This window comes from Centruroides vittatus, unplaced genomic scaffold (genome assembly GCF_030686945.1).
Source record: "Centruroides vittatus isolate TY-2023 unplaced genomic scaffold, ASM3068694v2 contig_453, whole genome shotgun sequence".
Lineage (NCBI taxonomy): Eukaryota > Metazoa > Arthropoda > Arachnida > Scorpiones > Buthidae > Centruroides > Centruroides vittatus.
In genome coordinates this window covers 903,723-916,590 of record NW_027122249.1, presented here as the reverse complement: position 1 = coordinate 916,590, position 12,868 = coordinate 903,723, and the positions used below count along the sequence as shown (strand labels likewise).

The 12,868-nt window shown below is 28.0% G+C and overlaps 1 protein-coding gene across 1 annotated transcript in view; it reads left to right on the top strand.

Moving 5' to 3' along the window:
- LOC136977326 (ATP-binding cassette sub-family C member 4-like) overlaps positions 1–12,868 on the top strand; it is a 107,297-nt gene that overhangs the window by 75,558 nt on the left and 18,871 nt on the right. Inside the window, exons 9-17 of the mRNA XM_067272794.1 lie at positions 160–273; positions 1,769–1,855; positions 4,051–4,242; positions 4,590–4,684; positions 4,994–5,080; positions 5,148–5,214; positions 7,786–7,977; positions 10,194–10,369; positions 12,294–12,568. Coding sequence (XP_067128895.1) covers positions 160–273; positions 1,769–1,855; positions 4,051–4,242; positions 4,590–4,684; positions 4,994–5,080; positions 5,148–5,214; positions 7,786–7,977; positions 10,194–10,369; positions 12,294–12,568 — 1,285 coding nt within the window. The remainder of the gene's footprint in view (positions 1–159; positions 274–1,768; positions 1,856–4,050; positions 4,243–4,589; positions 4,685–4,993; positions 5,081–5,147; positions 5,215–7,785; positions 7,978–10,193; positions 10,370–12,293; positions 12,569–12,868) is intronic.

The window sequence follows — 12,868 nt, the reverse complement described above, 5'->3', positions numbered from 1 at the left end:
CCTGAGGCCGAATATACTATTCGTTGCAACATTAATATTGAGTAATAATTTTTTTAATGATATAATGTTTCAACGTTATATTATGTTTCATAGAATCTAGAACTTGCCTTATTTGCAAATGTTGTTTAGTAAAATTAATATTTCGGTGTTCGTATTTAGAACTTTCTCTTACTCCAAGGAAAAAATAACAATTCAGTCGAAACGATAGAAAAAAGACTAAAATTAATCGAATTTGGAATATGGATGGAAGGAGTTCAAGCTGCGTGGAATAAAGTAAGTTTTGTGTATCTACATTAACTTTGCAGTTTTCAATAAAAATCCATCCAGTTATTAAAACTATTTAGATTTCTATTATTTAATATGTATCATTGAAGGTGAGGTATCAATGAAATACAAGATCTTTTAGACAATTTTAAATTGATAAAACTAAGGAAAAAGTGTTTTATTAGTAACCTGCTATAAATTTTATCGACACCGACTTTCTAAATACAACAGTAGATAGAAAAATAATTTGTTACCAAAATCCAGACTGTTCCGGCCAAACCACACACATCTGTCAAACCTTATATAATTGAAACACTAAAAAAAGAATATAAAGATTTGAAAACTTACAAACGTTTTCAAGATGCTATCAAAACCATGAATTATGTTTACTTAGTTTAGTTTTGTATGTTAATTGTTCTTATTGTATGATTGTTATGGAGTATTTGTATTTTGTTTTGTACACTTAAAAAGGCTAATAGCCACAAGTCGTAAATATAGTAAAGTATATAGCAGGAAAGACCAAGGTAATTTTCCATAAAGTTGCTTATGATTGACCAGGTGTAAGTCACGTGATTTTCTGTAGATCATGTTATCTATCTTGCGAAACACACAGCCGACGTAAATACATAGGTTAGATATATCCCCATGCAAAATTTTAAGTCACATGACATCGCACTGGATCCAGATACGCCCCTTCATACATTGTGCTGCCTTACTGTCTGTGACTTCACTGCTAATTTACATGAAATTTACATTATCTTTGTTTTGAAGATAAGAAAGTACTTCTGATAAAAACAATGCATCTTGCTGTCAATTGAGCTTCTGTTCATATCAATTTTTCTGTGATGTTTGAATAATCAACATACTAAAGGCTTGCAGTTGGTAAGGCTCAAGTTTGAGTTCAGATCAGTACCTTGAATAATATTTTGTTGGAAGTCTCTCCCAGATACGTTTGGCCGTTTCTGACAATATTTAATGATTTTATAGTAAACTTGAGTATGAATTGTTTTTTATAGAAGTGTAGTACCAAACTTGGTTATTTTTCGTACACCTGTTTCCCCTAAAAAGCACATATTATTTGTTGGAGTTTTGCATTCAATAGTTTCATTGTGGGGTCAAAAATTTATATTATTCCTTCTTACAGGGTTCGTAAAATGTATTTTCTGCTTGTGATTAAATACGATTTTTGATGCCTTTGGAGTTTAAGACAATCATTCTGAGCATTTCATTATTTATTTCATGATAAGTAAAAATATAGCAAACACAGCACGTTCGATTTTCAAGTAAAATTGTTTTTAATTATAATTATAATTAAAGATTTTGATTTTCCATGTACATTACGTAAACTAAAGCTTAAAGACAAGAATGACAGGTAGTAAATTTTAGGATATTTTTACTGCCATATCCTATTAACATATTCTTACATTACTAGCCTAAAAGATAACTTTAATTACACATAGTAAAATTTATGTTTCAAATTATTATAAAATTTATTGTTTTTAAGGATACCGAACCGACATTAGATGGCATATCGTTAAAGGTAGAGCCTGGAGAATTATTAACTGTTATCGGTCCTGTTGGATCTGGAAAGGTATATATCTCGAATTTTTATTTTTGTATTTATCAATATTTAGTGTATAAATTAGATATTTTTAATGTACGTAAAATAAGAAATACATTCCTTAATAACGTATTCATTAGACTGGTATCTGAAACTACCGTTTTAATTAATTTCTTTCAAGAGGTTACTTGAACTCTAAATTCTTTCATGTTCAAATAAACTTACCATTAGAAACAGAAGAAAGCGAATTAATCTGTTTCCAGAACCATAGTATTCATTACAAAAAATTAAACACACAATTCAAAGTCAACAACGAAAATAAATACCCTGAATAATACTGTACACAATAAAAACAATTAAAACACTTACGTTCTCTATAATAAAATCAAAATTACATTCAATGTTGGTGTGGTGATGTCCCATTTCTTAGATTCAGTATTCAACTCACTAATTGTTTTAATAAAATCTTCTTCTTTATAATATCAACAGTCAATGCATTGCCATTAATCCACAGTAAGAAAAGTTTCTCTATTTCTTCAATAACTCGCAATCGCCGGTAGGTTAACGTTGTCATGCTTTTAGCCACATTTGTTGCTTTTATTTCTACCTTCTTAAGAATGGTGCACATTACTGACGTCAGTATCATAACATGTCTACAAGATACGCAGCATGTGTAGGAATTTGATAATAAGTTCGATAAATAAATCTCAGTTGTCGATACTACTACAAACATTCTTTATTGCTTTCACACTCTTCTTGGATACAATGGTTTATATCTAGGGGTTTTATACACATACGTATGTCTGGTTAAAATAAAAATATATATTTAACAAAACATAGAAATATATACATACATACATAGAAGAAAGACATCGGTCGTACGCGAAGTGTTTAGCCGGCAGAGAAGAGGGTAGAGGAAAGGGGAGGGGAAGAAGGAAGAAGAGGAGGTAGACATCAGTCAAAATAATCTGTATTCTCTGGCGCCGCTGAGCACAGCCAAGCAGGAATACAGAAAAATACATAGTAGATACATGCTGTTAGTTATACAAGGAATATCATAAAATGGCAGGGAAAAGGGAAAGTAAAATGAAATAAATAAAATAAATGAATTAAAATAAAAAGAATAAAAATTACATAAATGATTTTTAAAAAATGTTCGGATTGTTCGGATGAATGATGTCAATAATATTCACTGAATAAATGTTCTTCTTTAACATACTGAAAACATTATTCAATGAAACAGGGTGTATATAAGACAAACGCATACAGGAACAATTATACAAGCCGACACGAAGAAATATGTTATAACAAAAATAACAGGTAGCCCAAACGAATCAATCATCTTTGGAGCAGGTAATTTATCACAGAATAGTTCACATAAACATTTAGTGTAATTATCCCAAATATCTTGAATAACAGTATTTTGATTTGAATTTAATATTTTCCATTTTCAACATTTAATATACAGTATATTTAAATTTTTTATATAAATAAATTTGAATATATATTTATTTAATTTCTTCATATATATATATATCATATAATATATATATATATATATATATATATATATATATACATTCCTTCATATATATATACATATTTGCCTTAATCTGGAATTTATATCACACTACACATATTCTTCAGATATTCATTTAGTATATTAAAGAGATAACAATATACATTATACATGCATACATGAAGCGCCGGATCCAATAGGTGCGAGGCCCGATTGAATTTTTTTTGCGGGGCCCCTCAAACTTTAAATAACAAAATTAATTAACTGTTAATTTACATATTGAAATATGCTGTTTTATTTTTAATAATAATATACCTAGATATTTATTTTTGTAATATGTACTATTTTTAAATATATAAATTTTGACGTCATGCGGGGCCCCTTCAAGCGCGGGGCCCGATTGGTACCAATCGCTCCAATCGCTTAAAATCCGGCCCTGCATACATGTATAATATGTAGATATTAAATTTATTTGATTAAGTATATATATATATATATATATATATATATATTATATATATATTTATATATACATTATTAATTTAAATATAAATTCTGAATTTTTGAGAATTACAGATATGTACACACATATATAATATTCTATATAAAATAATGAATTCAGTTTTTAATGGTAAATAATAATTACATACCTGTATAAGCAATTTATAAACTCAGGTTAAATATAAATATTATTATTTTTTATTAGACGTCTTTATTGATGTCACTATTAAATGAAATTCCTGTTATTTCCGGAAAAATATCAGTGAAAGGAAAGGTAGCTTATGCTTCACAAGAAGCATGGATTTTTAATGGGACTATTAGAGAAAATATCTTATTTGGAGAAAAATATCAAGAAGAGAAATACAGAAATATCATACGTATCACTGCTCTTGAAAAGGTAATAAAACTGTAACAAACTTTTTAAATTAATTCGTTTCTGGTAATATTTATTATTTAACAAATGTTACCTGAACTGATTAACTGAATATTTTTGCTAAAATCTGAAAAATTTGGATTTACTGTATATTACGAAATCTGTATACGTTTTTATTCATGATGATTTATAATAATGTAAGTATGTTTATGTTTAGGTGTACTGATTTTTTACAATAAAATATTAATAGATACTATAATAACTTTTCTTAATGCTTTTAGCATACTAATTTAATGTTTGTACAACTATGAAAAAATATTATATGAAATATTAATATTGCTCTGTTTTATTTTCATTTCAACTTATTTCAGGATATAAGTTTGTTTCCTAAAAAAGATTTGACACTTGTAGGCGAAAGAGGAGTGATTATGAGTGGTGGGCAAAAAGCAAGAATTAATTTAGCAAGGTAAGTTTAATCGAGTATTGTATGCAACTTTTACTGCAAATATATGTATTTGAACAGTGTAAGTTAATCTGAAGTATAATGGAACGGTGTAATTCTACTGAGAAAATATTAGTTACTTCTTACTTAGTGCAATGCTTCACTTGAAAAAACAAAATAAAAACACGTCAATTTAATCTATAAGCCAGACTTATAAAATATCCTGTATAAGTACTGTACATCTGGAAAGTTTGTTAATAAATATCAAAAAATATTTTTAAATACACTTTTTATTCGTTATCTGTACAGAATGGAATATTTTACATATTTCAGAGCACTATATCTAGATGCAGATATATTCCTTCTTGATGATCCACTGAGTGCTGTTGATGTTCCTGTAGCAAAAGAGTTATTCGAAAAGTAAGTACTCAAATTATATTTAAAACCTGTATAAATGTTTATATTGTTAAAAGTTGTTTTTTTTCAGGTGTATAATAGAATATTTAAAAGACAAAATTTGTATTTTAGTTACACACCAAATACAATTTTTTAAAGTTTGCAAGTAAGATTTTAGTGTTAAACAAGGTGAGTAATGTAAATAAATATATTTGTTATTTACGAGAAGTAGTATATCATAAAACAATCTATCACTGTTTTTTAACATTTTATTACTAGAGTAGAGATTCGAAAATTTGTCACCCTATAAAAAGGTTTGATATTAATTTGATACGCTAGTATTCTTCAAGTCAGAATTTCTTCGTTCATGTCATGTATTAATGATGTCGGAAGAAAACACAGTATCTGTCTGAATAATAAATGTGTAAGAATACAGGGCTCGTTAACGCTTCTATCCTTCGCGTTCACCCCGTCGAAACTTTCGTTTCGCTCACTATGTCGAAGGAATGGCCTTTTTATGAGCGATATGGAAGATCAAGATCATGAAATCCAGATCTTGTCAGGACTGACACCAGTTAGACAATTCCGCGGACTAACACGCGTAAACCATTATTATAACTATTGATAAGGAAGGTTTAACGTTTAGCGAGTGGGGGTGCGTAGGTAAACCAAACGAAAATTAACCACGTTTGATTAACAAAGAACAACAAAATTTAATATAACCAAATTAAATGGATAAATACAATAAAAATACAAAATGAAATAAGAATACAAATTAATGGAATTACAATTAATATATTCTAGACTTAATAGACTTTCTGTATCTCGTAGAGATACCAAACTATCTAACTTAAATCTAAATTATCCTATACACGTAAGAGAAACTTTACATCAACCTAACAATTCATATTACCTTCAGTTGTGGTTTATTTTTGGCTTCAGTTGACTTTACGTCCTTTACGTTGGGAGAAGATCGGGGATAAAAGCTAGGTGCACAATATAAAGTAATTACATCTTCTATATGGTCAACTTTGAAGTGTTCTCATGTGGCAAAGGACGGTTTCCATCAGCTGTCTTCATATGGTAGTTTCGTTGGAAGAGCTACTTATAATGGCGGGAAAATGCCTCTTTTAATAGAGAGACAGCCAAGTAACGTGTACAAAGACCGCATCTGAATTATCTTGCAAGTCGGCCGTCTAAAGGAAAGTTCAACTTCCCCTCTCTCGAAAACATGAAAGAATTTTACATCCTTTGTAAATTTATCAAATATAATTTTTTTTTACAAATATTTTAAAAATAATTAACCCCTAAATCTGGACTCTTACAAATGTTATATGCATAAAGATTGTTACAAATGGTAATTACTGTATATCAAACTAGAAATGTTTTCTGCACCAGCTGGAGACTGCTTTCTGTGACAAAGCTGATATTGAAGGATTGACCTGAGTGATCAGTAATAATACATTTTAAATAACATGTTTGCTATATCCTTACTTCTGATTGGATAAATCAATGTCACATGATCATTATGAAACCTTTTACAAAATTTATGGTAGAAATGATACGGTGTGGGATTTTTTTTAATTTAATAAAATATATTTAAATTTATATAATTTGCCAAAAGTTTAGAAAATGCAGCTTAACTTGTTAAATCATTATTTAATATAATAAGTATTAGTTATAATTAATATATATGATCATAATCAAATCTGTTTGTACATTTTATGAATCAGATATATATGTTGGTTTAATAAAACAATACAATAATCAAAGCCGAATTATCGGGCTAGAAACGGCTATAATAATAATTTATAAGATAATTTGGTATTAGTTAGGCGTTAGGCGCCATTTCTTGCTAAATTTAATAATTATAATTTTAATTAAATAATTTAAATAATTTAGAACTAACTGGAAGAAAAGAATCGGCCCGAAGAGGGACTCGAACCCGCAACTTCTGCATGTTCCCAGCCGGCATTGTAATGGCCGTCGATGGTCGTAACGTAAGCTTATATATATTAAAAGAGGAGATCGGACCGGAGGTTCGGTTATCGTAATTAGCAATGCAGCTACACGATATGCAGAAATTGCGGGTTCGAGTCCCGCTTTGGGCCGATTTTTTTTTCCAGTTAGTTCTAAATTATTTAATTAAAATTATAATAATTAAATTTAGCAAGAGATGACGCCTAATACCAAATTATCTTATAAATTATTATTATAGCCGTTTCTAGGCCGATAATTCGGCTTTGGTTGGTGTATTGCTTTAATCATTATCGGGTTAGCTGATGAAGCTGATTGGCTTAATAAAAATCATAGAAGACGTTTCAAATTAAATAAATGTGACCTAATAAATCTTTTGGAGTAATAGGAAACTAAAAACTAGTAAAAATATTAGTAATAAAACAGGAAAAAAGGGAAATAATAATAAAGTTCTTATTTAATTTTAACACAGTATACTAGTAGATTGTATGTTGTGATGTAAAAATAAATTTATATTAAGAATACGGTAAATAAAAATCACTATACATTTTTTTTCGGTAACGCGTATACTATTTCTTTAATTGTGTTACGATTTTCAACTTCTTCGCATAGAAAACATTTAAATAGATATTATGTAACTAACATGTAAATATAAATATATTTTTATTTAAATTTATTTATAAAAAAAATACATTTATTATATAATATAAATATACAGTACAAAAAATTGTTAAAACATGATTTTGTCTTAGGGAAAATGTGAAGCTATCGGTAAGTATAATGAATTGGATGACGTAGAAAAGTATACAGGAATTGCATTAGACAAAGAAACTTCTGTGCAAAACATAGAACTATCAAAGGTCTCTTTTAAAGAAGAAGAAACATTTTACAAAAAACAAGTTGGCACGATTCATCCCATTGAAGATATCATTGATAATGACGTAGTAAGTCACGTCTGGTACAATATTTAAATGCATTTGTTAATTAATTATATCTTTATTGTTCATTTTCTTATTGTTTTGTGCCAGTGAGAGGCCGAGTAAATAAATCCGCAAACACTAGTTGTGAGATTTGTGCCTTATTAACGACCTGCCCACGTAAAGTTTTCCTGGCATTTATATATGTGACACCTAAGTAGCGGCCAGTTGCTCATAGAAAGTTTCCGAATAATTTCCTGAAAATCAGTTTAACACATAATAACAACAATGATTTATTGCCTTTATATACAGAAAACAATTATGTATATTGAATACTTTAGCATTAGAATAGCCTAAAAGTGAAAGTGTTATTGTTGTATTTTCCAAAATTTATTGTGGTTTATTAGTGTTTTCCCATTTTTTGTACACTGAAAATCTCCACTTCTGTTTTCTACTATAGGCTGACATTAATCAGAATGCTTCAAAATTTTATAAAGATTATAAAATAATAATCTGTAGTTGTTTATTCACTTTTGTGGTAAGTCTACATTAATAATGGTTAATCAGAATTTTTTTAAATATTCCATAAACAGTTTACCTGTTTGCAGTACGATTTTCCAAATGTGTCAACATTAAATAAGTCACAAAATGATGTTCAGTACATTTACAAAACTATACGTAAATTGACGAAATATGACGAAAAAAAAATTATGGATAAACTCTACAAGTGTCGTCACCAGGGGGCAGCTTTCCTTTTTTAAAAAATCTGCATTTTCCAGATCTAGTTTCCAGTAGATAAAAGCAGTTACACCCCCAGAAGGTATTGATGGACGTAAGCGAGACATCTGTTATCACCAGTTCCTTTTTAAGAAGTTATTTTATAATTTTAATTGAAAATATTTTTGTGTTTTACAAGAACTATTTTATACTACCAGCGACATGTAGCCTACAAAGAAAAGTCGGTCGCCGAAAAAGTGTATTGTCTAGGAACATCGAAAATAAGTGTGATCCCCTTTGGGCAGATTTCGTCTTTATTTTTATTGAAAACTATATATACACTCAAACCTGTTTTTGTGCGGTCTTTTTTTGTGCAATTTTTTATTTGTGCGATTTGTTTTGTGTGATTTTTGTGTGCGGTATATGAATTTCAATCAAATTGATATACTGCACACAAAATAATTGCACAAAACACATCGCACAAATAAAAAATTGCACAAAAAAAGACCGCACAAAAACAGGTTTGAGTGTATTACAATTATATAAATTTTATTTACAATAGTTACAGTACAAAAGTTTTCTTAAATTTTCTGATTATTTAAAACTTTTAAAATAACTGTTTTAGAGAACATTTAAACTAGGTTATACAGTATAATTCATCTCATTTTACGTTCACTCTATTCTGACATCTTCTAACTGCAATAATGGGAACTATATATTAAGCATTTTCTTACACTTTCTTTTTATTTCTAAATGTTCTTTTAATTCAATTTTCTTAGAAATTTATTATTTTCATTCAAGTACTTCATTGTATTTAAATTTATTTCTCATTCCATTACTTTGTTTAACTTACATTTGCCATTATATTATTTTTGTATTTACATTATATTCCTCTACTATCTTCAGTCACTTTCAAAGATAAGTGGGGGAAATAACTATCTTGTTATGTTTTTAGTGTGCGTGGTATAAACATTCCAACTAATGTACTACATTTTCATTACTATATTTCAGGATGTATCAATATATAAAGAATCCATTCTTGTAGTTTTCACATAACAGACAAGTTTTCCACCGATTTTATAGGATATGATACAACTCGTATTGTTATAATTTATTTCATATATATATATTATAAACTACATAAAGGATATTGAACATATCAATAATTGGTGTGAATTTTATTAGATCTTCATATTTTGGAGGAAGCTAAATTTTTTGATTCTTCGTGGATGACTTTTTGGCTGTTTTCCCTACCTATAGGCATTATTTGCGCTTTGCTTCAAGCTAGTCTTAAGTACAGCCACGTCCAGAAAGGTGAAACTACATGGTGAGTTGACAGATCACCTCACAAAACACAAGGTTTAATTCCACCATTCAAATGAATACGGGAACTGCATTTATTCCCAGGACTGGAAGATTGCTAGATTGACACCTTACCTAACTCGGCCACTCTGGCTAGCAATTTAAATAAATACATATTATTATGAATCGTTGATATATATTTTTCAAAATATTAATTTTTATAGAAAACAACATATAATGAAGTATCTGACAAGAATCACCAATTTCGAATAGCAGGAATATCTGTTTATAAAGCATATATGAATGCCGGAGCAGGTTTACTCTTCAAAATTCTTATACTTTTCATGCTAATTCTATCGCAGACTCTACTCAGTTTTAGTGATTATTGGATCATTAAATGGTACGATTTTTACTATAATTAAATTAAATTTTCGATAGCCAAGTATTATTTAAATTAATAATTTTAATAATAAATTTAGCAAAATTAACATAATACGAGCAATCACTTTCCTGAAAAAGAAACTCTTCAACATCCACACACTGAACAAAATTATGTACAAAATTGTTGCTGCATTTAAGCGAACAACGAATGATAACTTGCTACTATTTAAAATTCATTCTGTATACTAGTACTTTCTATATATTAACAGGACTTATTATACTGAAAATTATGGATGCAGATATTTAGTCTTACAGATCAAAAATAATGTTCTTTATTTAGTCCACCTGAACACATACACTTTAAACATGTGTTTCGGACTTGTTCGTCCCTCCTCAGCAGGCCTTTAAACGACACTTTCTACAATTAACAATAAAAACATTTCTTGGTACAATTATAACTAAAATTAGTTAAAAACACAAACATTTCCCGACAATAAATTTAAAAATTCTTACAATTTCTGTATTTCCGATCTTCACTACATTTCCACTTAAATTCACGATCCACAGCAACCATACAATTTTACACATTCTTAATTTTTATACATTAAAAGCAGTTTAAAACGATAAATTTAATTATTATCTAAATTATTATTATATCAATTAACTTACTTCTTGTTGATTCATACTCGTACCCAGCAGAATTAAATACGAAACTAATACGTTCCCAACACATCTTTTATACCTCTTCCTCCCCTTCTTATAATGCTTAACCATGATTGGTGGATATCTCTACCATTGTTGTTATTCATTTTATTAGTTTGCCTAATTATATTTAAATGCTCATACGGTTGTCTTTTATAATTGTTTTTTTTTTTTTCCTTTTTTCCTGATTTTTACCGTATTTAAATCAATTGCACAACCTTCTGTATTACAATGGTCAGCTACTGCTGAATTTGCATAGTTTCCTCTAATTGCTCTGATATGTTCACTTAATCTTATTTTTAATTTTCTTTTAGTTTCTCTTATATATGTTTTCTTTTGGATTACAATTACAATCAAATGAATATACTATTCCTTTCTCCTCTGTTATATCATATTGTTCTTCTTTTCTGTAACATAATTGTTTTTTAGTTGAATTTATTTTTTCCGGTATTAAGTTGATTCTATTTTTTATTACATTTTTAATTCTTTCAAATAATTTTGGAACATATCTTAATTTAATAAATTTATTTCTCTTTATCTATTGATTTTGGTTGTTTGTCATTATGTAGTTTTTCAAGCCATATTTTTATTATACATTTTGGGTAATCGTTTAAAATGAACAGTTTAATTATTTCTTCTTCTTCTTGTTTTTGTGATTCTATTTCACCTGTTATTTGTTTTATTGTATTCATATACATTTTGAAATATATTATATTTCATGCTGACCGGGATAACAGATTTATAATTAATTATTTTGGGTATTTGTATTGGTTTAACATATTTCTTGTAAATTAATCTATTATTTTTTCTTTCTATTGTTATATCTAAATAATTTATACTATTCTGTTTTTCTTTTTCTAATTCAAATTTGATATTCTCTTTCATCTTATTGGTCTTATTTATAATTATATCTTCATTTCTTTTCGTTTTATCAAAAATTATTATGCAATCATCCACATACCTGCTGTAAAATTCAATACCTTCTATATACCTTCTGAATTTTACTCATGAAGAAAACATATATTACTATATTACTCATGAAGTAAACATTTGAGAGAATTGGAATGCAAAGCATTCATGCTTATAAGCATATACCTTACACTTTGCTTTATTATATTGTAAACAGTTTTAGTTAGTAACTTATTACGTGTTGTTATTAATTGTTTGCTCGTAATTTATTCTGTTAAAAAAATGCTGACATATTTTCTCAAATAAGAAATTATTTTATTATTAATTTTCAGGTTACAAGATAACAAAAGCTATATTGAAAATTTACAAATGAAAAATTTTACATCAAAATCACGGACAATTAACAATACGAAATCCATCGATTTCCATGTTCTGGAAATTAACATATACATTTATTTGGGCTTGGTTTGTGCTATATTTTTCGTCACATTAATTTCTGGTTCATTGTTGTACGAAATGTTCGTCTCTGCATCTATTAACCTTCATAATAACATGCTTCGCTGTATTATTCATACTCCAATATCATTTATGGACAACAATCCTGCAGGTACGTATAAAATATGTATTAGTTTTTAAGGTAACAATTTAAGAAAATTTAGAAAGAAAAACACTGTCGAGAATAGGTTTAAATTAAATAACTACGTGCATTATTCACATTTCTTATCTAATCATGCTGTTGTTCAATATTACGTATGTTTCTGGAAAACATTAAAATTGAATAGAATAATTTTTGTTATGCTATGGTTAATTATTGAATACCTGTCCGTTAAATGTATTAAAATTCAATGTATTTACGTTTATAGCAATTAATTAATGTAGTTTGCAAAAAATGGAAGTAAACTGAAAA